This window comes from Ranitomeya imitator, chromosome 5 (genome assembly GCF_032444005.1).
Source record: "Ranitomeya imitator isolate aRanImi1 chromosome 5, aRanImi1.pri, whole genome shotgun sequence".
Taxonomy (NCBI): domain Eukaryota; kingdom Metazoa; phylum Chordata; class Amphibia; order Anura; family Dendrobatidae; genus Ranitomeya; species Ranitomeya imitator.
The window spans coordinates 127,524,695-127,548,410 of NC_091286.1; the positions used below are offsets into that span (position 1 = coordinate 127,524,695).

At 41.9% G+C, this 23,716-nt stretch overlaps 1 protein-coding gene across 2 annotated transcripts in view; it reads right to left on the minus strand.

Annotated features, from left to right (window-relative positions):
* Nucleotides 1-23,716, minus strand: part of LOC138680572 (visual pigment-like receptor peropsin) — a 98,504-nt gene that overhangs the window by 9,789 nt on the left and 64,999 nt on the right. For both annotated transcript variants that reach the window (XM_069767923.1, XM_069767921.1), the window contains one exon: nucleotides 9,263-9,362. In XM_069767923.1, the coding sequence (XP_069624024.1) occupies nucleotides 9,263-9,362 (100 nt within the window). The remainder of the gene's footprint in view (nucleotides 1-9,262; nucleotides 9,363-23,716) is intronic.

The following is a 23,716-nucleotide window of genomic DNA, read 5'->3' on the forward strand; positions in this document are numbered from 1 at the left end:
TTACACAGGGAACCGCGAGCGTCTTTTAATGCATAGTGGAGATGGGATTTCTTGAAATCCCGTCGACAATGCTGTAACATCTGGACGCTGCGGGTTTGATGCTGCAGCTGTATGCATTGTCAAACTCGCAGCGTTTACTGACCATGGAAACATACCCTTAACCCCTTCATGACCTTGGGATTTTCCGTTTTTCCGTGTTCCTTTTTCGCTCCCCTCCTTCCCAGAGCCATAACTTTTTTATTTTTCCGTCAATATGGCCATGTGAGGGCTTATTTTTTGCAATTGCAATTTTGAAAGCCATCATTGGTTTTAGCATGTCGCGTACTAGAAAACGGAAAAAAATTCAAAGTGCGGTGAAATTGCAAAAAAAGTGCAATCTCACGCTTGTTTTTTGTTTGGCTTTTTTGCTAGGTTCACTAAATGCTAAAACTGACCAGCCATTATGATTCTCCAGGTCATTATGAGTTCATAGACACCTAAGATGTCTAGGTTATTTTTAATCTAAGTGGTGAAAAAAAATTCCAAACTTTGCTAAATAAAAAAAAAAAAAAATTGCGCCATTTTCCGATACCCGTAGCGTCTCCATTTTTCGTGATCTGGGGTCAGGTGACGGCTTATTTTTGCATGCTGAGCTGGCGTTTTTAATGATACCATTTTTGTGCAGATACGTTCTTTGGATCGCCCATTATTGCATTTTAATGCAATGTCGCTGCGACCAAAAAAACGTAATTCTGGCATGTCAAATTTTTTTCTCGCTATGCCGTTTAGCAATCAGATTAATGCTTTTGTTATTGATAGATTGGGCGATTCTGAATGCGGTGATACCAAATATGTGTAGGTTTGATATTTTTCTGTTGATTTATTTTGAATGGGGCGAAAGAGGGGTGATTTAAACTTTTATATTTTTTTTTATTTTTTTCACTTTTTTTTTACTTTTTTTTTTACTTTTGCCATGCTTCAATAGCCTCCATAGGAGGCTAGAAGCTGGCACCACTCGATCGGGCCTGATCGCTGCTATGTAGCTGAATTGCAGGTGTGCTATGAGCACCAACCACAAGGTGGCGCTCACAGCAGGCCGGCATCAGTAACCATAGAGGTCTTAAGGACCTCTATGGTTACCATTCTGATGCATCGCTGACCCCCGATCATGTGACGGAAGTCAGTGATGCGCTCATTTCCGGCCGGATGGCCGGAAGTACCGGTTAAATGCTGCTGTCAGCGTTTAACAGCGGCATTTAGCTAGCTAATAGCGGGGGGTGAATCGCGATTTCACCCGCCGCTATTGTGGGCACATGTCAGCTATTCAAAACAGCTGACATTTCCCGGCTTTGATGCGGGCTCACCGCCGGAGCCCGGCATCAAAGAGGGGGATCTGACCTCGGACGTACTATCCCATCCGAAAGGGGTTAAACAGAGGAGAATTTCTGTGCAAAGAAAAGCAGCAGAAAATACACTGCTCAAAAAAATAAAGGGAACACTAAAATCCCACATAGATAGATTCAGTGGAAATGCCTCAAGACAAGGAAATGATGCTCAGTAGTGTGTGTGGCCTCCATGTGCCTGTATGACCTCCCTACAATGCCTGGGCATGCTCCTGATAAGGCAGCGGATGGTCTCTTGAGGGATCTCCTCCCAGACCTGGACAAAAGCATCCACCAACTCCTGGACAGTCTGTGGTACAATGTGATATTAGTGGATGGTGCGAGACATGATGTCCCAGATGTGTTCAATCGGATTCAGGTCTGAGGAACGGGTGGGCCAGTCCATAGCTTCAATGCCTTCATCTTGCAGGAACTGCTGACACACTCCAGCCACATGAGGTCTGGCATTGTCCTGCATTAGGAGGAACCCAGGGCCAACCGCACCAGCATATGGTCTCACAAGGGGTCTGAGGATCTCATCTTGGTACCAAATGGCAGTCAGGCTACCCATGGCGAGCACATGGAGGGCTGTCAACCCCACACCATTACTGACAAACTGCAAAACTGGTCATGCTGAAGGATGTTGCAGGCAGCAGATCGCTCTCCATGGTGTCTCCAGACTCTGTCACGTCTGTCACACATGCTCAGTGTGAACCTGCTTTCATTTGTGAAGAGCACAGGGCGCCAGTGGCGAATTTGCCAATCCTGGTGTTCTGTGGCAAATGCCAAGTGTCCTGCACGGTGTTGGGCTGTGAGCACAACCCCGATCTGTGGATGTCGGGCACTTAGACCATCCTCATGGAGTCGGTTTCTAACCGTTTGTGCAGACACATGCACATTTTTGGCCTGCTGGAGGTCATTTTGCAGGGCTCTGGAAGAGCTCCTCCTGTTGTTCCTTGTACAAAGGCTGAAGTAACAGTCCTGCTGCTGGGTTGCTGCCCACCTATGGCCACCTCCACGTCTCCTGGTGTACTGGCCTGTCTCCTGCTAGCGCCTCCAGCCTCTGGACACTACGCTGACAGACACCGCAAACCTTTGCCACAATTCGCATTGATGTGCCATTCTGGATGAGCTGCACTACCTGATCCACTTGTGTGGGTTGTAGAGTCCGTCTCATGCTACCACGAGTGTGAAAGCACAACCAACATTCAAAAGTGACCAAAACATCAGCCAGAAAGCATTGGTACTGAGTTGTGGTCTGTGGTCCCCACCTGCAGAACCACTCCTTTATTGAGTGCATCTTGATAATTGCCAATAATTTCCATCTGTGGTCTATTCCACTTGCACAACAGCATGTGAAATTGATTGTCAAACAGTGTTGCTTCCTAAGTGGTCAGTTTGATTTCACAGAAGTTTGATATACTTGGAGTTATATTCTGTTGTTTAAGTGTTCCCTTTTATTTTTTGAGCAGTGTACAAAGCATTTATGCTACATGTGGACATGGTATAAAATTTAAAAGCAAAGTGGATGTGATTCCATGAAATCTCTTCCCTCTGTGCATCTAAAGATGCTGCTGAACTCTGATTTTTCTGTGCATTTTTTCTCTATACGCTTCTTCTGAAAAAAAATGCATGAAAAAAACGCTGTTGCATTTTTAAGAGCAGAATCAAAGCTTTTTGGTACTATCTTTTAAAAAACTTATTAAAAACTCTAGTTTGTGATGGCAACAAAAATTTCATCAAATAAGGAAGAAAATGCATAAAAGAAACCCTGCAAATATGCAATAATCAGAGAAGATTCTTATTGCGTTGGGGGTGCGGACACCTGCAGAAAAAAAGCAGTAGAAAAAAAGCATTTACGCACATGTGAACACGACCTCAGCTATACATTTTTATTACTTTTTATGGTTTTAATAGAGAAAAAATATCAATCATACCATTCTTTAACGTCATTTACCAGTCCCCATAAATAATTCTGATCGCTGTGTTGTGTGGGTTATTACAACTATAGGGACACCAAATGTCTGTTATTTGCTGATTTGTGATGTTTATTTTTACTTTTTAAATGTTAAATGCATTAATAAGCCATTATTTTAAGTGTTTTCCATTATTTTTAGTAATTTTATATGGTGAAAAAAAATCTGTTATTCTCCCTCTAGAATACAAATGCATAAATTGTAAATAGAAGTGAATTGCTATCAGTACAATCTTCCTGTAGAGTGAGAGCCTGCAATACAGTTCAAGTATACAAAATTCTCGCTGTTACATCACCAGAGCCTTTAGCTCTTGCCTGTAATGAAGGTTGTGGGTTTGATTACTGAGGAGGCTTACAAAAAAAGAAAACAAAATGACATTTATTTGTAATTTTTGTCATTATTTTTAGTAGTTTTATATGAACAAAAACGATTTATTCACCTTTAGTATACAGAGAACATACAACCCCTGGCAAAAATTATGGAATCACAAGCCTTGGAGGATGTTCATTCAGTTGTTTGTTCAATTTTGTAGAAAAAAAAAGAAGATCACAGACATGGCACAAAACTAAAGTCATTTCAAATGGCAACCTTCTGGGATTAAGATACACTCAAAGAAATCAAGAACAAAAAATGTGGTAGTCAGTAATGGTTACTTTTTTAACCAAGCATAGGGAAAATATTATGGAATCACTCAATCCTGAGGAGAAAAATATGGAATCATGAAAAACAAACAAACCAAAAGACACTCCAAAACATCACTAGTATTTTGTTGCACCACCTCTGGCCTTTTATAACAGCTTGCAGTCTCTGAGGCAAGAACTTAATGAGTGTCACACAGTACTCTTCATCAATCTGGCTCCAACTTTCTCTGATTGCTGTTGCCAGATCAGCTTTGCAAGTTGGATAATTGTCATGGACCATTTTCTTCAACTTCCACCAAAGATTTTCAATTGGATTGAGATCTGGACTATTTGCAGGCCATGACATTACCCTTAGGTGTCTTTTTTCAAGGAATGTTTTCACAATTTTTGCTCTATGGCAGGATGCATTATCATCTTGAGAAATGATTTCATCATCCCCAAACATCCTTATAATTGATAGGATTAGAAAAGTGTCCAAAATATCAACATAAACTTGTGCATTTATTGAAGATGTAATGACAGCCTTCTCCCCAGTGCCTTTACCTGACATACACCCCCATATCATCAATGACTGTGGAAATGTGCATGTTCTCTTCAGGCAGTCATCTTTATAAATCTCATTGGAACGGCACCAAAAAAAAGTTCCAGCATCATCACCTTGCCCAATGCAGATTCGTGATTCATCACTGAATATGACTTTCATCCAATCATCCACAGTTCATGATTGCTTTTCCTTAGCCCATTGTAACATGTTTTTTTTTCAGTTTAGGTGCTAATGATGGCTTTTGTTTAGCTTTTCTGTATGTAAATCCCATTTCCTTTAGGTGGTTTCTTACAGTTCGATCACAGACGTTGACTCCAGTTTCCACCCATTAAGTCTTCATTTGTTTTGCTGTGCATTTCCTGTTTTGGAGACATATTGTTTTCAGTTTCCGGTCTTGATGCTTTGATATCTTCCTTGGTCTACCAGTATGTTTGCCTTTAAAAACCTTCCCATGTTGTTTGTATTTGGTCCAGATTTTAGACACAGCTGACTGTGAACAACCAACATCTTTTGCAACATTACCTGATGATTTACCCTCTTTTAAGAGTTTGATAATCCTCTCCTTTGTTTCAATTGACATCTCTCTTGCTGGAGCCATGATTCATGTCAATCCACTTGGTGCAACAGCTCTCCAAGGTGTGATCACTCCTTTTTAGATGCAGACTAACAAGCAGATCTAATTTAATGCAGGTGTTATTTTTGCGTATGAAAATTTACAGGGTGATTCCATAATTTTTTTCTCAGAATTGAGTGATTACATAACTTTTCCACTATGCTTGGTTAAAGAAAGTAACCATTAATGGCTACCACATTTTTTGTTCTTAATTTCTTTTAGTGTTTCTTAATGCCAGAAAGTTGCCTTTAGTTTTGTGCCATGTCTGTGATCTGCTTTTTTAATACAAAATTAAACAACTGAATGAGCATCCTCCAAGACCGGTGATTCCATACTTTTTGCCAGGGGTTGTAGAAATACATTGTTATATAGAATATATCTCTATGGACATGTACAAGTATAATCTGCTTCTGGGTTCATTACATGCAATACAGATCAAGATCTCCAAATTCTTTTATGTCACTTAGGCTAGGTTCACATTGCGTTAACAGCGGGCTGCTGTTAACGCAAGTGCCAACTTGTCATACCGCTAGCGCAGATAGAGCTAGCAGATGCTCTATCTGCGCTAGCAGTGATGGACCCAGAAACGCTGCAGCCCGCGTCCCAGGGTCCATCACTCAATGACGGCACATCGCTAGTGCATGCCCATTATGGGCGTGCGCTAGTGATGTGTCCGCCATAGGGCTTAATGGCGGCGTTAACGGACTGCGTTATACCGCGTTATGCCACGGTGTAACGTAGTCCGTCTAACAGACCGCTAAAACGCAGTGTGAACCTGGCCTTATTGCGGGCTGTGGCTCATAGCTAGAGCTGCTGCACGAAGACATGAGTTCATGTCCTAAGTAAATCCAATTAGAAGGAGAAGTGTATACTGTAATTGAATTTATGCCAGTGCAGAAAAATGCAACCCCTCAAACTTCTGAATATTTTGCATTACTTAAATAGAAAAAAAAACTATGTAGCTTTACTATTGCCATAATTGTACTGACATGGAGAATCATGCTGCTAGCCTGCCAGGTAATTTGTACTATACAATGAAAGATGTATAAACAAGACACAAATAACAATAGAGGAATTACAATTTTAAATCATTTCATCAGACTTGGGAATTTATTTCCAAGTTTTAAGAGGATTCTACGGTAATATAGATGATGTCATTCAAAACTGTATCTTATCCTGCAAAAAACAAACCCTCCTACAGCTCTGTCAATGGAAAAACAAAGAAGTTATGGCTCTTGGAAGAAGAGGAGAGAAATGTAAATGTAAAATTGAAAAATTAGCTGTGGAGGCAAAGGGTGTAAGGTCAATGTCCAAAGGGTGAAAATGAGCTAAGTACGTCACTGCTGATGTATTTCTAAAATCTTCCTGTTCTAGTTTGCTCCAGGAATGACCCTGTTCATCTTTCAGTTTTTTACAGATGTATTAACCAGAAGCAGTGTTCAGGGTCATCAAGGTGATAAGTTCCTTGATGTATTTACTAGTCTGAAATATATGACTGCTCTGGAGATAAATAGAAGATGATGGCCTACAATTTTAAGTTATTTAACTATGTCATTAGATGGAATGTACATGTTCTTTTCCATCTGGGAAAAGAGAACGACCACTTCCAGTCAGTTCTGTTAGTGAGTTTATCTGTTCCGAAAACAAAGAATTTTACATGTTTTGAGATCCAACATACAGGTGCAGCTAACAAAATTAGAATATAATCAAAAAGTTAATTTATTTCAGTTCTTCAATATGAAAAGTGAAACTCATATATTATGCAGAGTCATTACAAACAGAGTGATCTATTTCAAGTGTTTATTTCTGTTAATGTTGATGCTTATGGCCTACAGACAATGAAACCCCAAAAGTCATTATCTTGGTAAATTAGAATACTTTACAACACCAGCTTGAAAAAATGATTTTAAAATCCGAAATGTTGGCCTACTGAGATTTATGTTCAGTAAATGCACTCAATACTTGGTCAGGACTCCTTTTGCATCAATTACTGCATCAATGCGGTATGGCATGGAGGCGATGCGCCTGAGGCAATGCTGAGGTGTTATGGAAGCCCAGGTTGCTTTGATAGCAGCCTTCAGCTTGTCTGCCTTGTTGGGTCTGGTGTCTCTCATCTTCCTCTTGACAGGTCAGATGAGTTTGCTGGTTGTTTTTAAACCTGGAATTGGTACTTTTGGCAGTGTGGACAGGTGCCAAGTCCTGCTGGAGTATGAAATTTACATCTCCAGTAAGGTTCTTGTAAGATTGTGAAGTTTCCACAATCAATGATAGTTTGGGGAGCTACTGTATGTCATCTGCTGGTATAGGTGCAATGTGTTTTATCAAGACCAAAGTCAGCACTTCATGCTTCCCTCTGCCGACAAGCTTTTTGGAGATGGAAATTTCATTCTCCAGCATTACTTGGCACCTGTCCACACTGCCAAAAGTACTAATACATGGTTTAAAAACAACAGTATCACGGTGCTTGATTGGCCAGCAAACTCGCCTGACCTTAACCCCATAGAGAATATATGGGGTATTGTCAACAGGAAGATGAGAGACACCAGACCCAAGAATGCCGAGTAGCTGAATGCTACTATCAAAGCAACACCTCAGCAGTGCCACATGCTGATCGCCTCAATGCCACGTCACACTGATGCAGTAACTGATGCCAAAGGAGCTCCGACCAAATATTGAATGCATTTACTGAATATACATTTCAGTAGCCCAGCATTTCAAATTTTAAAATATTTTTTTTTAAAGCTGGTGTTCTAAATTATTCTAATTTACTGAGCTACTGACTTTTGGGTTCTCATTGGCTGTAAGCCATAATCATCAACATTAACAGAAATAAACATTTGAAATACATCACTCTGTTAGTAATGACTCTGTATAATATATGAGTTTCACTTTTCATATTGAAGAACTGTAATAAATTAACTTTTTGATGATATTCTAATTTTGTGAGATGCACCTGTACCTGACCTTTCCCTTGACTTCTACTGCCAGTAAGTGATCAATAGGTTCACAGTTAGGCCGTAATTAATTTATCAGCTTATCCTTCTGAAATCAAGTCCCCTATCATAAGAGGAGTCTCGCAGAGACAGAGGGACTTAGGATGCATTATTTCCATCTACTATCATATATTACACATTAGTTGGATGTTTGGGTGACTGTTGAGGATTTAGAGAGAGCCTCCAGGTAGGAAAAGGGTAACTACTGTGCAGGCTGTTTTGAGGTGAGCAAGATGCCACTTTTTCCTAATCATATATTACAGTGACACTTCAAGTCTTAACATGACTTGCAGAAGAACATCTATAGCTAAACATGGAGTTGAACGTAACATGTGTCTTTGAAAATAATGTGTAATGCCAAAAAATAAATTAGTAATAATCATTTTTTTTCTACAAATGTATAAACATCAATTTAGATTTTTATAAATGTTATAACAGAATTAGATTTGAGCTAAAAGATTACAGGAAACTGGTTCTTCAGTGAAGTCAGTAGTCCAGGATTGGAGCCCTACAAACCTTTTTATACTTATCGGTATCCCTGGCACTTCTTCTGCTTGATAGGGCCACCATGATGTCTTGTGTGCAATGATGATACTAGTTGCGCTAGACTTACTAATCTAAAGAGGTGCTGGGGTTTCCCTGAGGTAGAAGGAGCCTCATAGGTTCTGGTCTGGCAGACTCAGACTGATGGCGTGGCTGCTGGACCAGGGTCCTGCAAGTCTTTTAGCTTAACTCTAGTCATCATGAATTTAGCCTTTTGTGATCTTGCTGCTGATAAAAATCTATTTTTGCAGGAACATATAGCAAAAATAAAATATTAAAATAATTTGAGCCAGTCCCGATTTCAGATTTGACAGTTAAAGGGGTTTATATTTGGTTTCATTTTTTAATTATGTTCATGATCTCAGAATTTTGTAGAATTTGTAATTTTGCAAAGATTAACTCTTATTTACTTAAAACCTCTTTAATGTAAGAATATTTCAAGGAACATTTTTCCACAGATTTATGCCATGGTAACCCGCTATAGGCCAGTTTTGGTTCCAGTCATCCACAAGAAAGATGAATGAAATACATGGAAATGAAAGTGAGTTTCAGAAACTAGTATGTAATTGTGTCTCTTCAATGCTTACTTACCTCTTTGTGGATGGCAACCTTTAATATAACGAGTTACACTAATTAGGGTAAGGGTATTTATACTGGCGAGGCCAAAGAGTAGAGTGAGAAATCCATCCACCTGAAGTGAAAAGAGACGTAAGAAATTTCAATTAATTTAATACTATTTAAATAAAATGTATCTTTTTGATGAGCTTTCCCGAGAACTGCATTTTAGTTAGCATGTGTTGGTGTGCCCATACATGCACATACCCATAAATGAAGCATCAAACCTAAAGTTATACTGTATAGAAATCTAATTGTGCTTAGACAAATGTTATTTAGAGGAATTGTATATCACTGTTCTGTTAAAACCTCTAACCCTCATGTTCTTACGGTTTTATGGGAATCTTCTCTCTGATCGGCAGAAATTGGGGTTTTAGAGAAGTTTTCCCTTTTGGTTTGTTGTTACTAATAGGTTAAAGTAAAAATAATGTAGGTTTTCTGATGTGAAGTCAGTGAAAATAGCTTTTTTGTTGGGAGTGTAATGTTCAGATGGCAGAATAATTTTCTGTTTAGGAGGTTGTCATTAAAGAAATGGGTACTGGGTATAATCTGGGTGCCTTGCAAATGTTTTCTCACATTTGGCACAGATTAAACCCTATGAATTGCAGAGAATGAAATTTATGATTAAAATCCACAGGTACAGTTACTGTACTGCAAACTTGAAATCCCCGTTGCATGTCAATTTCTCCCCATTTGTTTAAGCATCATACAGTCATGGCCAAAAGTATTGACACCCCTGCAATTCTGTTAGATAATACTCATTTTCTTCCTGAAAATGATTGCAAATACAAATTATTTGGTATTATTATCTTCATTTAATTTGTCTTAAATGAAAAAACACAAAAAGAATTGTCCTAAAGCCAAATTGGATATAATTCCACACCAAACATAAAAAAGGGGTGGACAAAAGTATTGGCACTGTTAGAAAAATCATATGATGCTTTTCTAATTTGTGTAATTAACAGCACCTGTAACTTACCTGTGGAACCTAACAGGTGTTGGCAATAACTAAATCACACTTGCAGCCAGTTGACATGGATTAAAGTTGGCTCAACCTCTGTCCTGTGTCCTTGTGTGTACCACATTGAGCATGGAGAAAAGAAAGAAGACCAAAGAACTGTCTGAGGACTTGAGAAACCAAATTGTGAGGAAGCATGAGCAATCTCAAGGCTACAAGTCTATCTCCAAAGACCTAAATGTTCCTGTGTCTAATGTGCGCAGTGTCATCAAGAAGTTTAAAGCCCATGGCACTGTGGCTAACCTCCCTAGATGTGGACAGAAAAGAAAAATTGACAAGAGATTTCAATGCAAGATTGTGCGGATGTTGGATAAAGAACCTTGACTAACATGCAAACAAGTTCAAGCTGCCCTGCAGTCCGAGGGTACAACAGTGTCAACCCATACTATTTGTCGGCATCTGAATGAAAAGGGACTGTATGGTAGGAGACCAAGGAAGTCCCCAATTCTTACCCTGAGACATAAAAAAGCCAGGCTGGAGTTTGCCAAAACTTACCTGAAAAAGCCTAAAACATTTTGGAAGAATGTTCTCTGGTCAGATGAGACAAAAGTAGAGCTTTTTGGGTAAAGGCATCAACATAGAGTTTACAGGAGAAAAAAAGAGGCATTCAAAGAAAAGAACACGGTCCCTACAGTCAAACTTGGCGGAGGTTCCCTGATGTTTTGGGGTTGCTTTGCTGCCTCTGGCGCTGGACTGCTTGACCGTGTGCATGGCATTATGAAGTCTGAAGACTACCAACAAATTTTGCAGCATAATGTAGGGCCCAGTGTGAGAAAGATGGGTCTCCCTCAGAGGTCATGGGTCTTCCAGCAGGATAATGACCCAAAACACACTTCAAAAAGCACTAGAAAATGGTTTGAGAGAAAGCACTGGAGACTTCTAAGGTGGCCAGCAATGAATCCAGACCTGAATCCCATAGAACACCTGTGGAGAGATCTAAAAATGGCAGTATGGAGAAGGCAACCTTCAAATATCAGGGACCTGCAGCAGTTTGCCAAAGAAGAATGGTCTAAAATTCCAGCAGAGCATTGTAAGAAACTCATTGATGGTTACTGAAAGCGGTTGGTCGCAGTTATTTTGGCTAATGGTTGTGCAACCAAGTATTAGGCTGAGGGTGCCAATACTTTTGTCTGGCCCATTTTTGGAGTTTGCGTGAAATGATCAATGTTTTGCTTTTTGCTTCATTCTCTTTTGTGTTTTCATTTAAGACAAATTAAATGAAGATAATAATACCAAAGAATTTGTGATTGCAATCATTTTCAGGAAGAAACTGAGTATTATCTGACAGAATTGCAGGGGTGTCAATACTTTTGGCCATGACTGTACATGTATGGATGGGATTTGTTGAAATCTTATTCACTTTTTTGGATCTGACATACACTTCAGATTTGTTTGCCTTCAAATCCAGATGGAAAATCTTGAGCACATCCTTAGAACATAGCCCTAGCTTGTTGTCAGTAGGAACAATAATTTAGGATGCAAGGACACAAATATTTTACCTTTACATATCTGACTCATCAATATGCCAAAGGGCAGTTGACGTAATCTCCAGTGATCCCTTGATAAGCTATGAGCCATAAACTATCCCAAGAGACCAAAAAGAGGTCTTCCTTTTCTCGTTAGATCACATTTCAAAAGCTGAAGCCAAAGCCCTAAGCAATGAGCATTTGTCATGTTCATATACTGAGTAATAGAATTTGTTACCGCTGCAAAAGAAATGTTTATTGACTCATATGTTATCTTATCCATAAAAGAAAGGAAATATGGTCATTAATCTATTAACATAAAGAGGATCTATATCAAATATCTGGGGTTATCTGAAAGTATGGCTTGCTCTTTGATGCTGCTCCCCTGTCAGACTGAGATGTGGCGCAATGGGCAGCGGCCAGTCGCAGCGTCTCAGATAGAGGTGTGAGGATCACAGGCATGGGTCTGAGGGGAGTTCACTAGTGCGAGCTCTAGTTTCAGCTGAATGTTCGTCTTCAGGTGCACACACAGTTGAAAAATATTGTAGAGCAGAGATCCACTGAATTCCTGCCACGCAATATCTGTACTTGCCATCAGCCTATCAAAGACTAGTGCAGCAGCTGATGTTGGCATCGCCATCGCCATCGCAGGCAGCGCACTGATGTCAATGCATCACACCACCCTCGACACTGCTTTCAGAAGAAGGAGCTGCTCATTATGGCAGTGTGGAGAAGTGAGTGGATTAGTTGTTGTTGTTTTTTTTAATTGCAATATAAAGAACATCACAGAGGGCATTTGTACTGTATGGGGACCACAAAGGGGAACTTTATACTTTAGGTTACCAGAAAGGTGGACATTATACTGTGTGTGGTGACATTGTAATGTATGGGGAACACAAATGAGGGACATAGTTCTCTATGGGAACCACAATGGGGGACCTTATACTACATAGGGACCAGAATAGATAACATTATACTTTATGGGGGCTAGAATGGGAGACATCATTGCTATATTGAGACCACAATGAGGAACATTATAATCTATGGGGGCACACTTATTACTGCATTTGGGACCAGAATGGGGGCATTATTACTATATTGGGACTCCGAATTTGCGACATTATTATTGTATGGTGAAAAAATGGAGTACATAATTACTGTATGCAGGTCAGAATAGGAGACATTATTACTGTAGAGGGGCCAGAATGGGAGACACTATACTGTATTAGGGCCACAATGGGCAGACATTATACTGTACATGGGCTACATTGTGGGACATTATAAATGTATGGGGGCCAGAGCATTATTGGTCTAGGCCAGCCAACTTGCGGCATTAAAGTGCTGATTGGCTACATGTTTGCCTATTGGGAATCATTTAATGGCCTGTTTAGACAGTAATAGATTGTTCTGTGCACATAGACTGTCCTTGATCTCAACAACATATGCCCCTTTTACAATGGGCGATGCCAGACTAACAATCATTAAGCTTGACTAACAAATATTTTGATCATTCATCGAGTGATTGGCAGTTTGCTTGCACTACATGATTATTAGGAAATTATGATCGTACAGTGATGGATGATTGGTGCATGTCTCCTTGGTCACTATCTTTGACAGTAAAGGGGTAGTGAGGATGCGAACAGCATAAGATGGATCATGGATGCAAATTATTGTTACCATGTTAATAAATCAGTGTTGGAGGTGTGGATGATTGCTGCAATAATTACAGTAATTACAATCTGGGGGAAGATGATGCTTGATTACTGAAACGTTTACTGCGATAACCTGTGTGGTTTATTTACTACTGCCTGCTGATATATATTTCTGTGAAGTTTTCTGCAATACAGGATGCTTGTATAAACTTAGTTATATATAGTTTATACATTGCTGAATTGTGTGTATTTTTTATCATTTCTGGATGCTTGTACAGTATATACTGTACTTATGTACAATGAGTAGGAATGAGCGAGGCCGAACTGTAAAGTTCGGGGTTTGTACCTGACACCTAGTGTCCGGTAGCGAACGCCTAACACTGACTTTTTCTTTTTTACTGTTCGGCAGTACAGCCAATCAACAAGCTTTTCAGCTGTGGTCACTTCTGAAGTTATCACAGACATGCCATGCAATAGGAAAGTAAACAATTGAACAAAGAATGTTAAAGTGCTAGTGCAAAATGCCAATGCTGTAAAAATTAGATCCTATTGTGTTATAACAATAAGTATGAGTCACCAAATGTAGTTAACATAGAGATATCCTTACATTATAATGGTTCAGTCACTGCAATTGGTAGGCCCCAATGTGCATTTCTCCCTGCTTCCTCAGGTGGCGTGTATGGAAGAGTGCCATAACAGCCTGGTGTAGTATTGTCTAGCAGTCTGGTGCAAGATGTCATAATAGCCTGGTGCAGCATGCCCTAATAGCCAAATGCACAGTGCAATAATAACCTTGTGTAGAGTGCCTAAAACAGCCTGGTGCATAATGTCCTAACAGCCTGATACACAGTGCCATAACAGCCTGGTGTAGAGTGCCATAACAGACTGGTGCAGCATTGCTCTAACAGCCTGGTGCAGCATGCCCCAACAGCCTCGTGTACATTACCAGTTTTAGATTGGATGGCTGAGGATGCCTCCAGTTCCTTCAAATTATCTTGCACCCGGTCCCCTGATGAAAGCGTATGGTTAATACCTGCTGATCATGGTAATCTGACTTCTAACCCGCCCTTTGCAAATCAGCCAAGCAGTCTGAGCCCCAAGTCATGCAGTAGGCACTCCTGCTGTTTGATGAGTCCACTGGCTGATGTTCTGTGTCCCATCCACATGGCCCTGCCCCACAAGTGGAAGAGATTTGAGTGCACTTGTACAGTTGGAGGATGAGTACGTGGGACGTTTAGTGCGCACGGTCAGCGGACCACTGCAGCACATCTCTAATGTCAAAACACAGGTGCCAACTGCTGCATCTTTATGCAGTTAGAGTTTTTCTGAACGTGGGCTGTGGGACTGTGGAATGTTTGAGGGGTGGAGGCGGAGCTAGAGTTGAACCTGGGGGAATTTCTCAAGGGGGCCCCAAAATTTTGTCAGTATGGTGTTCCTGGTGTCAGCCGTGTCCCCTGATAAGCAGCTCAATGGCAATAGACAATGTACACAGAAAGCTGGGATATGGGTGAGGTAATCTTTCTTAGCTCTGCTAGATCTAAAAACTTTGAATGTGTCACAGCGGTGAGTGATACATCATTGGAATCAGGGTCTCTTTTCCTATACAATGTTCAATTAGGTATCAAAAATCTGGTGAAATATTACTTTTAAATACTTACAGTACATTATTAGCAGTGTGTGACATATTTATTTAAGGTCCAGATTTTTATATTGTACATACAGTGGGGCAAAAAAGTATTTAGTCAGTCAGCAATAGTGCAAGTTCCACCACTTAAAAAGATGAGAGGCGTCTGTAATTTACATCATAGGTAGACCTCAACTATGGGAGACAAACTGAGAAAAAAAAATCCAGAAAATCACATTGTCTGTTTTTTTATCATTTTATTTGCATATTATGGTGGAAAATAAGTATTTGGTCAGAAACAAACAATCAAGATTTCTGGCTCTCACAGACCTGTAACTTCTTTTTTAAGAGTCTCCTCTTTCCTCCACTCATTACCTGTAGTAATGGCACCTGTTTAAACTTGTTATCAGTATAAAAAGACACCTGTGCACACCCTCAAACAGTCTGACTCCAAACTCCACTATGGTGAAGACCAAAGAGCTGTCAAAGGACACCAGAAACAAAATTGTAGCCCTGCACCAGGCTGGGAAGACTGAATCTGCAATAGCCAACCAGCTTGGAGTGAAGAAATCATCAGTGGAAGCAATAATTAGAAAATGGAAGACATACAAGACCACTGATAATCTCCCTCGATCTGGGGCTCCACGCAAAATCCCACCCCGTGGGGTCAGAATGATCACAAGAACGGTGAGCAAAAATCCCAGAACCACGCGGGGGGACCTAGTGAATGAACTGCAGAGAGCTGGGACCAATGTAAGGCCTACCATAAGTAACACACTACGCCACCATGGACTCAGATCCTGCAGTGCCAGACGTGTCCCACTGCTTAAGCCAGTACATGTCCGGGCCCGTCTGAAGTTTGCTAGAGAGCATTTGGATGATCCAGAGGAGTTTTGGGAGAATGTCCTATGGTCTGATGAAACCAAACTGGAACTGTTTGGTAGAAACACAACTTGTCGTGTTTGGAGGAAAAAGAATACTGAGTTGCATCCATCAAACACCATACCTACTGTAAAGCATGGTGGTGGAAACATCATGCTTTGGGGCTGTTTCTCTGCAAAGGGGCCAGGACGACTGATCCGGGTACATGAAAGAATGAATGGGGCCATATATCGTGAGATTTTGAGTGCAAACCTCCTTCCATCAGCAAGGGCATTGAAGATGAAACGTGGCTGGGTCTTTCAACATGACAATGATCCAAAGCACACCGCCAGGGCAACGAAGGAGTGGCTTCGTAAGAAGCATTTCAAGGTCCTGGAGTGGCCTAGCCAGTCTCCAGATCTCAACCCTATAGAAAACCTTTGGAGGGAGTTGAAAGTCCGTGTTGCCAAGCGAAAAGCCAAAAACATCACTGCTCTAGAGGAGATCTGCATGGAGGAGTGGGCCAACATACCCACAACAGTGTGTGTCAACCTTGTGAAGACTTACAGAAAACGTTTGACCTCTGTCATTGCCAACAAAGGATATATTACAAAGTATTGAGATGAAATTTTGTTTCTGACCAAATACTTATTTTCCACCATAATATGCAAATAAAATGTTAAAAAAACAGACAATGTGATTTTCTGGATTTTTTTTTCTCAGTTTGTCTCCCATAGTTGAGGTCTACCTATGATGTAAATTACAGACGCCTCTCATCTTTTTAAGTGGTGGAACTTGCACTATTGCTGACTGACTAAATACTTTTTTGCCCCACTGTATTCTATATACCAGATTTTTTGGGGTTAGAAGATGCTTTTTTCCCAAAAAATATTGGAGGAAAATGATGGTATGTCTTAAAATCTGGAGCTTACCGGGGAACGGCTGTAGTGGAGAGGGGTCCCAGGAGAATGACAGGGGCAGCAGTGGGGTGATGCTGTGGGTCTCGGGCTGGGAGGAGGGGGTATTCGACAGTGCAAGTCTGCAGCAGGCCCCGGGGTTTCAGAAAATGTCTAGAGTCCCCGCACTGCGGTGGACTTTGGGAAAATGGCCACCAGAGGCTGCGCATGCGCACATTGAAATATCAGGAGCCAAGATATCAGGAACCTAGATCTCAATCTACACATGTACCTCCTTCGACGGAAATTTTCACGAAGTCCACCACAGAGAAAAGTATGTGAAGTCCTTGCCATTTTCTGAAAGCCCGGGGCCTGCCGCAGCCTCGCACTGCCAAATACTCCCTCCTCCCTGCCCGGGGTCCGCAGCATCTCCCCTCTCCTGCCTCTGCTGCCAACTTCCTGCAGCGTAACCCTGCCTCCTGGGACCCCGCTCCACCGCAGCCAACCCCCCAGAAGTTACGTAAAAGCAGATATAACATGCACCACCATTTTATTAAAAAAAATTGGGGTGCATCTTATGGTCCACAAACTACTGTAAATATTTTAATAGTTCATTATTTGATGTGTGAATTAATGTTGACAAGGCTAAATTAATATATGGAAAGAAATAGAAAATGATTCCAGTGAAATTAATATGTTTGTACTGTGTTTTTTCAGTACCAGCAAAGTGAATGAGATTTCTTAAAATGCATGCACATGCTACTTATTTTTTTTTTGTGTGGATTTGAACAATCAAAGCGTTTTTTATTTAAATATGCAGCATGTCAAATCTTTTAGCAATTTTGTAGCAAAAAGGCATCAAAACATGTAAAAAATATGCGTATTTTACACAGCGTTTTTAGTGCCCCCACAAAAATCTGCTGCAACACTCAACGGGCCCCACATACCTTAATACTTGTTTCATCAATGCATAATATATTTCACCTTGCTCAATGATTAGCACTTTGTTCCTGTTTATTTATCACATGACAACTGTCATTGAATATTTTGCCAACATTTCTCCCCTAATCCCTTTTTAACAGAGTTAGAATGGATTGAAAATAGATTGCCAAAGTAGCTATTGTATGTCAACTTAGTCTGCAGCTCTAATCCTTCCATTATCTGCAAATAAAGCTGCTGCACAAGTCACAGAAACCACATCCGATTTTTTTGTCAATTGGCTTTTGCTGAGTTTTATTTCCTTCTTGTAGTAGAGAGGGCACATTATTGTTCTGTATTCAAAGACATTCCTGTTGCTGCTTTCCAAATAATGATTTAGTATCTAAAAAGTGGACCTTATAACAAATAGTAACAGTGACATTCTTAAAGGGCTGATAAACCTGGTTAGGTCCGGTCACACTTGCGAGTTCAATGCGAGAAACTCACGCGAGTCCCTCACATCAAGTCCCGACATTGCCGCCGGCACTAGGGAATGGAGCGTTCAGCTGCATAGAAATACATGCAGCCGCACACTCCGGTCCCGAGTGCCGGCTGCAATGCCGGGACTTGATGCGAGAGACTTGCGCAAGCCCTTAGCTTGAGTACAGCAGGGAACTGCTTAGTCAGGTGTTTATGAATCCTTACAGTATAGTTATAACTCATGTAATATAATATTACCTGGGACTTAAAAGGGAAATTTTGCCAAAAATAATTACTTGATATGTCAGAGGTAGGGTTGAGCGAAACGGATCGGACAAATTCAAAAATCGCTGACTTTCGGCAAAGTCGGGTTTCGTGAAACCCGACCCGATCCTAGTGTGGGATCGGCCATGGGGTCGGCGATCTTCGCACCAAAGTTGCGTTTCGTATGATGCTTTCAGTGCCATTTTTCAGCCAATGAAAGGACGCAGAGTGTGGGCAGCGTGATGACATAGGTCTCGGTCCCCACCATCTTAGAGAAGGGCATGACAGTGATTGGCTTGCTTTTTGCGGCATCACAGGGGCTATAAAGGGGCGTGCACGCTGACCGCCATCTTACTTCTGCCGATCGTAGCATAGGGAGAGGTTGCCGCAGCTGCATCAGAAGAAGGGATATAGTTAGGGAGGGAAGATTAAGCCCCGAAACTGCTTGTGCTGTAGCGATTTCCACTGTCCAACACCACCTTTTCTTTGCAGGGACAGTGGAGTTTATATTTTTGTGCATCATCTCTGTAGCTTATTAGGCTGCCTTATAAGGCTCCCTGATAGCTGCATTGCTGTTTGTACGCCGCTGTGCAAACCAACTGCTTTTTTAAAAGCAAAAATCCTGTTGCTCCTTTCTGCACAGTTATCTTGTTTATTTGTCCACACTTTTGTGTGCAGCAGTCCTTTTTATTGCTGCCACACTTGTCCTGAGATCATTGTAGGGAGATTGAAATTGTACTACAGTCCTTGTATTTTTTCATATATCTTCCAGCCATGTTCTGCCACATACATTGTGTAGTGTTATACACTGGGCCTGAGTTATGGTGCATTCTCCCCCCAAAAAAAGGGAGATTCAAATTATCACAAAGTGGATCTACGTCAGTTCTGTTAGTTTGTCTTATATCAGCCAGCCACGTTCTGCCACTTACATTGTGTAGTGTTATACACTGGGCCTGAGTTTTGTTGTAGTCTCCCCCCCCAAAAAAGGGAGATTTAAATTGTCCCAAAGTAGATCTACGTCAGTTCTGTTAGTTTGTCGTACATCTTACAAGCCACGTTCTGCCACTTACATTGTGTAGGGTAATACACTGGGCCTGAATTTTGTTGCAGTCTCCCCCCAAAAAAGGGAGATTTAAATTGGCACTAAGTGGATCTACGTCAGTTCTGTTAGTTTGTCGTACATCAGCCAGCCACGTTCTGCCACTTACATTGTGGAGTGTAATACACTGGGCCTGAGTTTTGTTGCAGTCTCCCCCCAAAAAAGGGAGATTTAAATTGGCACTAAGTGGATCTACGTCAGTTCTGTTAGTTTGTCGTACATCAGCCAGCCACGTTCTGCCACTTACATTGCGTAGTGTTATACACTGGGCCTGAGTTTTGGTGCAGTCTCCCCGCTAAAAAAGGGAGATTTAAATTGTCACAAAGTGGATCTACGTCAGTTCTGTTAGTTTGTCTTATATCAGCCAGCCACGTTCTGCCACTTACATTGTGTAGTGTCATACACTGGGCCTGAGTTTTGGTGCAGTCTCCCCCCCAAAAAAGGGAGATTTAAATTGTCACAAAGTGAATCTACGTCAGTTCTGTTAGTTTGTTGTATATCAGCCAGCCACGTTCTGCCACTTACATTGTGTAGTGTTATACACAGGGCCTGAGTTTAGGTTCAGTCTCCCCCCAAAAAAGGGAGATTTAAATTCTCAACAAGTTTATTTACACTTTTTACCTAGTTTTACAGTACCATATAACGGTTGTTATTTTGGTTAGATTTTCCCAAAAATGAGGAAGTCTGTTGGAAGAGGCCGTGGGCGGTCGTTGCCAGCTGGTACTGATGGTGGTGGTGGTGGAGCATCTGGTGGTAGTGGGAAAAGCAAAATAGCACCTAAGGCTCGAGGTGTTGAGCCAGCGTCATCGTCTGGCTACACAAGGCCTCGAAGGCTCCCTTATCTGGGAGTAGGAAAGCAGCTTTTAAAGCCAGAGCAGCAGGAAAAAGTTTTGGCTTTCCTTGCTGACTCAGCCTCCAGCTCTTTCGCCTCCTCTTAAGAAAGTTCCAAATATAAAAGCAGTGAGTCGTCAGTGGATGCTTCGGTCAGGAACAAGTCGCTTCCTTGTGTTCCTCACCCAAACCAAAAGTGAAGGATGCGGCAGGCGACACTACAGTTTACTCCATGGAGCTCTTTACACATACCGTGCCTGGGTTAGAAAGGGAAATTGTTAACAGCCCATTACAAGATTAATCAGATATGGAGTGCACTGATGCACAGCCACAGCTAGATTATCATGCTGTTCCATTGACTCAGATCACTACATTGACCTTGCAGTGTACTGAGCCAGAATCTGACCCTGATTAGACTATGGTGCCCCATCACGAACGCTATAGCACCTTACACGGTGACACAGAAGAAGGTGCACATGATATTGAAGAGGAGGTGATAGATGACCCAGTTGTTGACCCATATTGGCAGCCATTGGGGGAAGAGGGTGCCGTTGCCAATAGCTCAGAAGCGGAGGAGGATGATCCACAGCAGCCATCTACATCGCTACAGCTTTCATCTGGCAGGCCCGTATCTGGCCAAAAACGTTTGTCAAAAACAAAAACAGTTTTAGGACAGCGTGGCCATCTGGTTAAAGTAGCACAGCGTGCAATGCCTGAAAAGGTGTTCCATAGTAGGAAGAGTGTAGTGTGGCAATTTTTTAACCAAGATCGGAATGATCAGTGCAAAGTTATCTGTAAGAAATGCTCAAAGACCTTTAGCAGAGGGAAGAATCTCCAAAATTTAAATACAATTTAAATACAACGTGCATGCTTAGACATTTAACCAGCATGCACTTGCAAGCCTGGACTAACTACCAAACGTCCCATACCGTTGGTGCACCTGCTCAGAATGAAGGTAGTCAGCAACGCTACATTGCTTCCCTCACTGTAAGCCCACCGGTTAGGACACCACCAGCACCAAATGTGGAGGTATCGTCGCAAGGCCAAAGCAGTCAGGGAATCACAAGGTTCTTGGTAGGAAACACTGTATGTAGGCCAACATCAAGAATACCATCACCAACTATTTTTCCTCCCTTATCGATGATCTCCCTCAGGTCATTCCCCTTTGATTACTTGGCATCTAAAATAGACACCTGGCCTGATTTGACAGAATATGCATTACAGGAGCTCGCTTGCCCTGCTGCTAGTGTGCTATCAGAAAGAGTCTTCAGTGCTGCTGGTTCAATACTGACCAAAAAAAGGACATGTCTGGCTACCTGAAATGTTGATGATGTATCCTTCATTAAAATGAACCAATCATGGATTTCAAATTATTTTGCCCCACCTTCCCCTGCTGACACGTAGCTTGCCTGAAAAATGTCTTGCTTTTGGCCTCCTCTTACTGACTGCTCCAATTCCTCCATTTGCAGCTGCTGAATGTCCACCATAGGCCATTTTTATACCTCCCTAAATGGGCTGACTCCCCCCACAGGGCCGCGGTCACCACTTGGCACAAGCACCTGTGCGAGTGCCGTTTGCCTGGACAGGTGGGTGTGCCCATTCTTGGGTGACGGCACTGGCACAGGGTCCCTCATAGTACAATGAAGTGTCTTTGACAGTGGTGGTGCACAACCATCGTCAGACACACCGTCGTAATATGAGGGGCCCTGTGCCAGTACCGCCGCCCACGAGAGCGTGTTCCCCCCCAGCTCGAACAGTGCTCTACCACTTGCAAAACTTACTTCTCGCTGCTCCACCACTGTGTAGTCTGTGCTGTTAAATCCTTCAATGGCACTACCAATACAAATTTGTTGAAATGATAGATGATAGTAAAAATATACAGGGGCCCTGGCCTCCATTTAGACCAGTTATTACTTTTGCGCCAACTACCACTGTCTGCTACTCAGCAGAGGAGCCCACCCCTGTACCTAGCTATGCCACCTGTTTATTTATGAACAATTTTTGGGCAGACATTTATCACACTTTATTATTTGGGCCTACTAACTGTGTCAGCCACTCATTACAGTTGTCCTCCACTGAATAAAGCAATGCCGCCTGTTTAGTCCTGTTAGCAATTTTGAACTGCATTTAGCCTACTTTTTTATTGTGGGCCTACAAACTGTGTCTGCACCACTCATTACAGTTGTCCTCCTCCACTGAACAAAGCAATGCCGCCTGTGTACTCCTGTTACCAATTTTGAACTGCATTTAGCCTACATTATCATTTGGGCCTACTACCTGTGTCTGGCTGTCAGCCACTCATTACAGTTGTCCTCCTCCACTGAACAAAGCAATGCCGCCTGTGTACTCATGTTACCAATTTTGAACTGCATTTAGCCTACTTTATTATTTGGGCCTACTACCTGTGTCTGCGCCACTCATTACAATTGTCCTCCACTTAATAAAGCTATGCCGCCTGTTTAGTCCTGTTACCAATTTTGAACTGCATTTAGCCTACTTTTTTATTTTGGGCCTACTTACTGTGTCTGCACTACTCGTTACAATTGTCCTCCACTGAACAGAGCAATGCCGCCTGTTTAGTCCTGTTACCAATTTTGAACTGCTTTTAGCCTACTTTTTTATTTTGGGCCTATATCTGTGTTTCCTCCTCATCCTGCCCATTGCCCAGCCACTGCTAGATGAGTCTGCTGGTACATTGACCCAGACCACTACATTCCTCTTGCAATCTACACAGCCAGAATCTGACCCTGCTGAAAGTCAGGTTCCCCTTCCCGCTTACTATACCACCTTACACAGGGACAAAGAGGAAGGTGCTGATGAAAGTGCAGGTTCCTTCATCGGGGGGGGGGGCATACTCGTTGCCACTGGCACAGGGCCCCTTACAGTACGCAAAAGTGTCTCTGGCAGTGGGAGGCGCCACCCGCCGTCAAACACACCGCCGTACTATGAAGGGCCCTGTGCCAGTGCCAACTAGTGGGCCCCCCTGCTTGCTCAGGATCACAGCACTTGCAAAGTTGAAATACTTACCGCTCCCTGCTCCACCGCCGTGACGCATTCCGCGTTTCCTGGGCCCACGAAAATCTTGAGCCAGCCCTACCCCCCCACAACTTTAGCCAAATGACCCCCTGTTTTCAATGCCTAACTATTATAATAAAGTAAAGTAAGATTGACAAGCTTAAGAAATAAGAATTTATGTTTTTGGCATTAAAATGGGCACTGTAGGTGTTTTCCTGTTCTACACTCACTGCCGACTTTGATTCCCCATTGACTTGCATTGGGTTTCGTGTTTCGGTCGGCCCCCGACTTTTTGCAATAATCGGC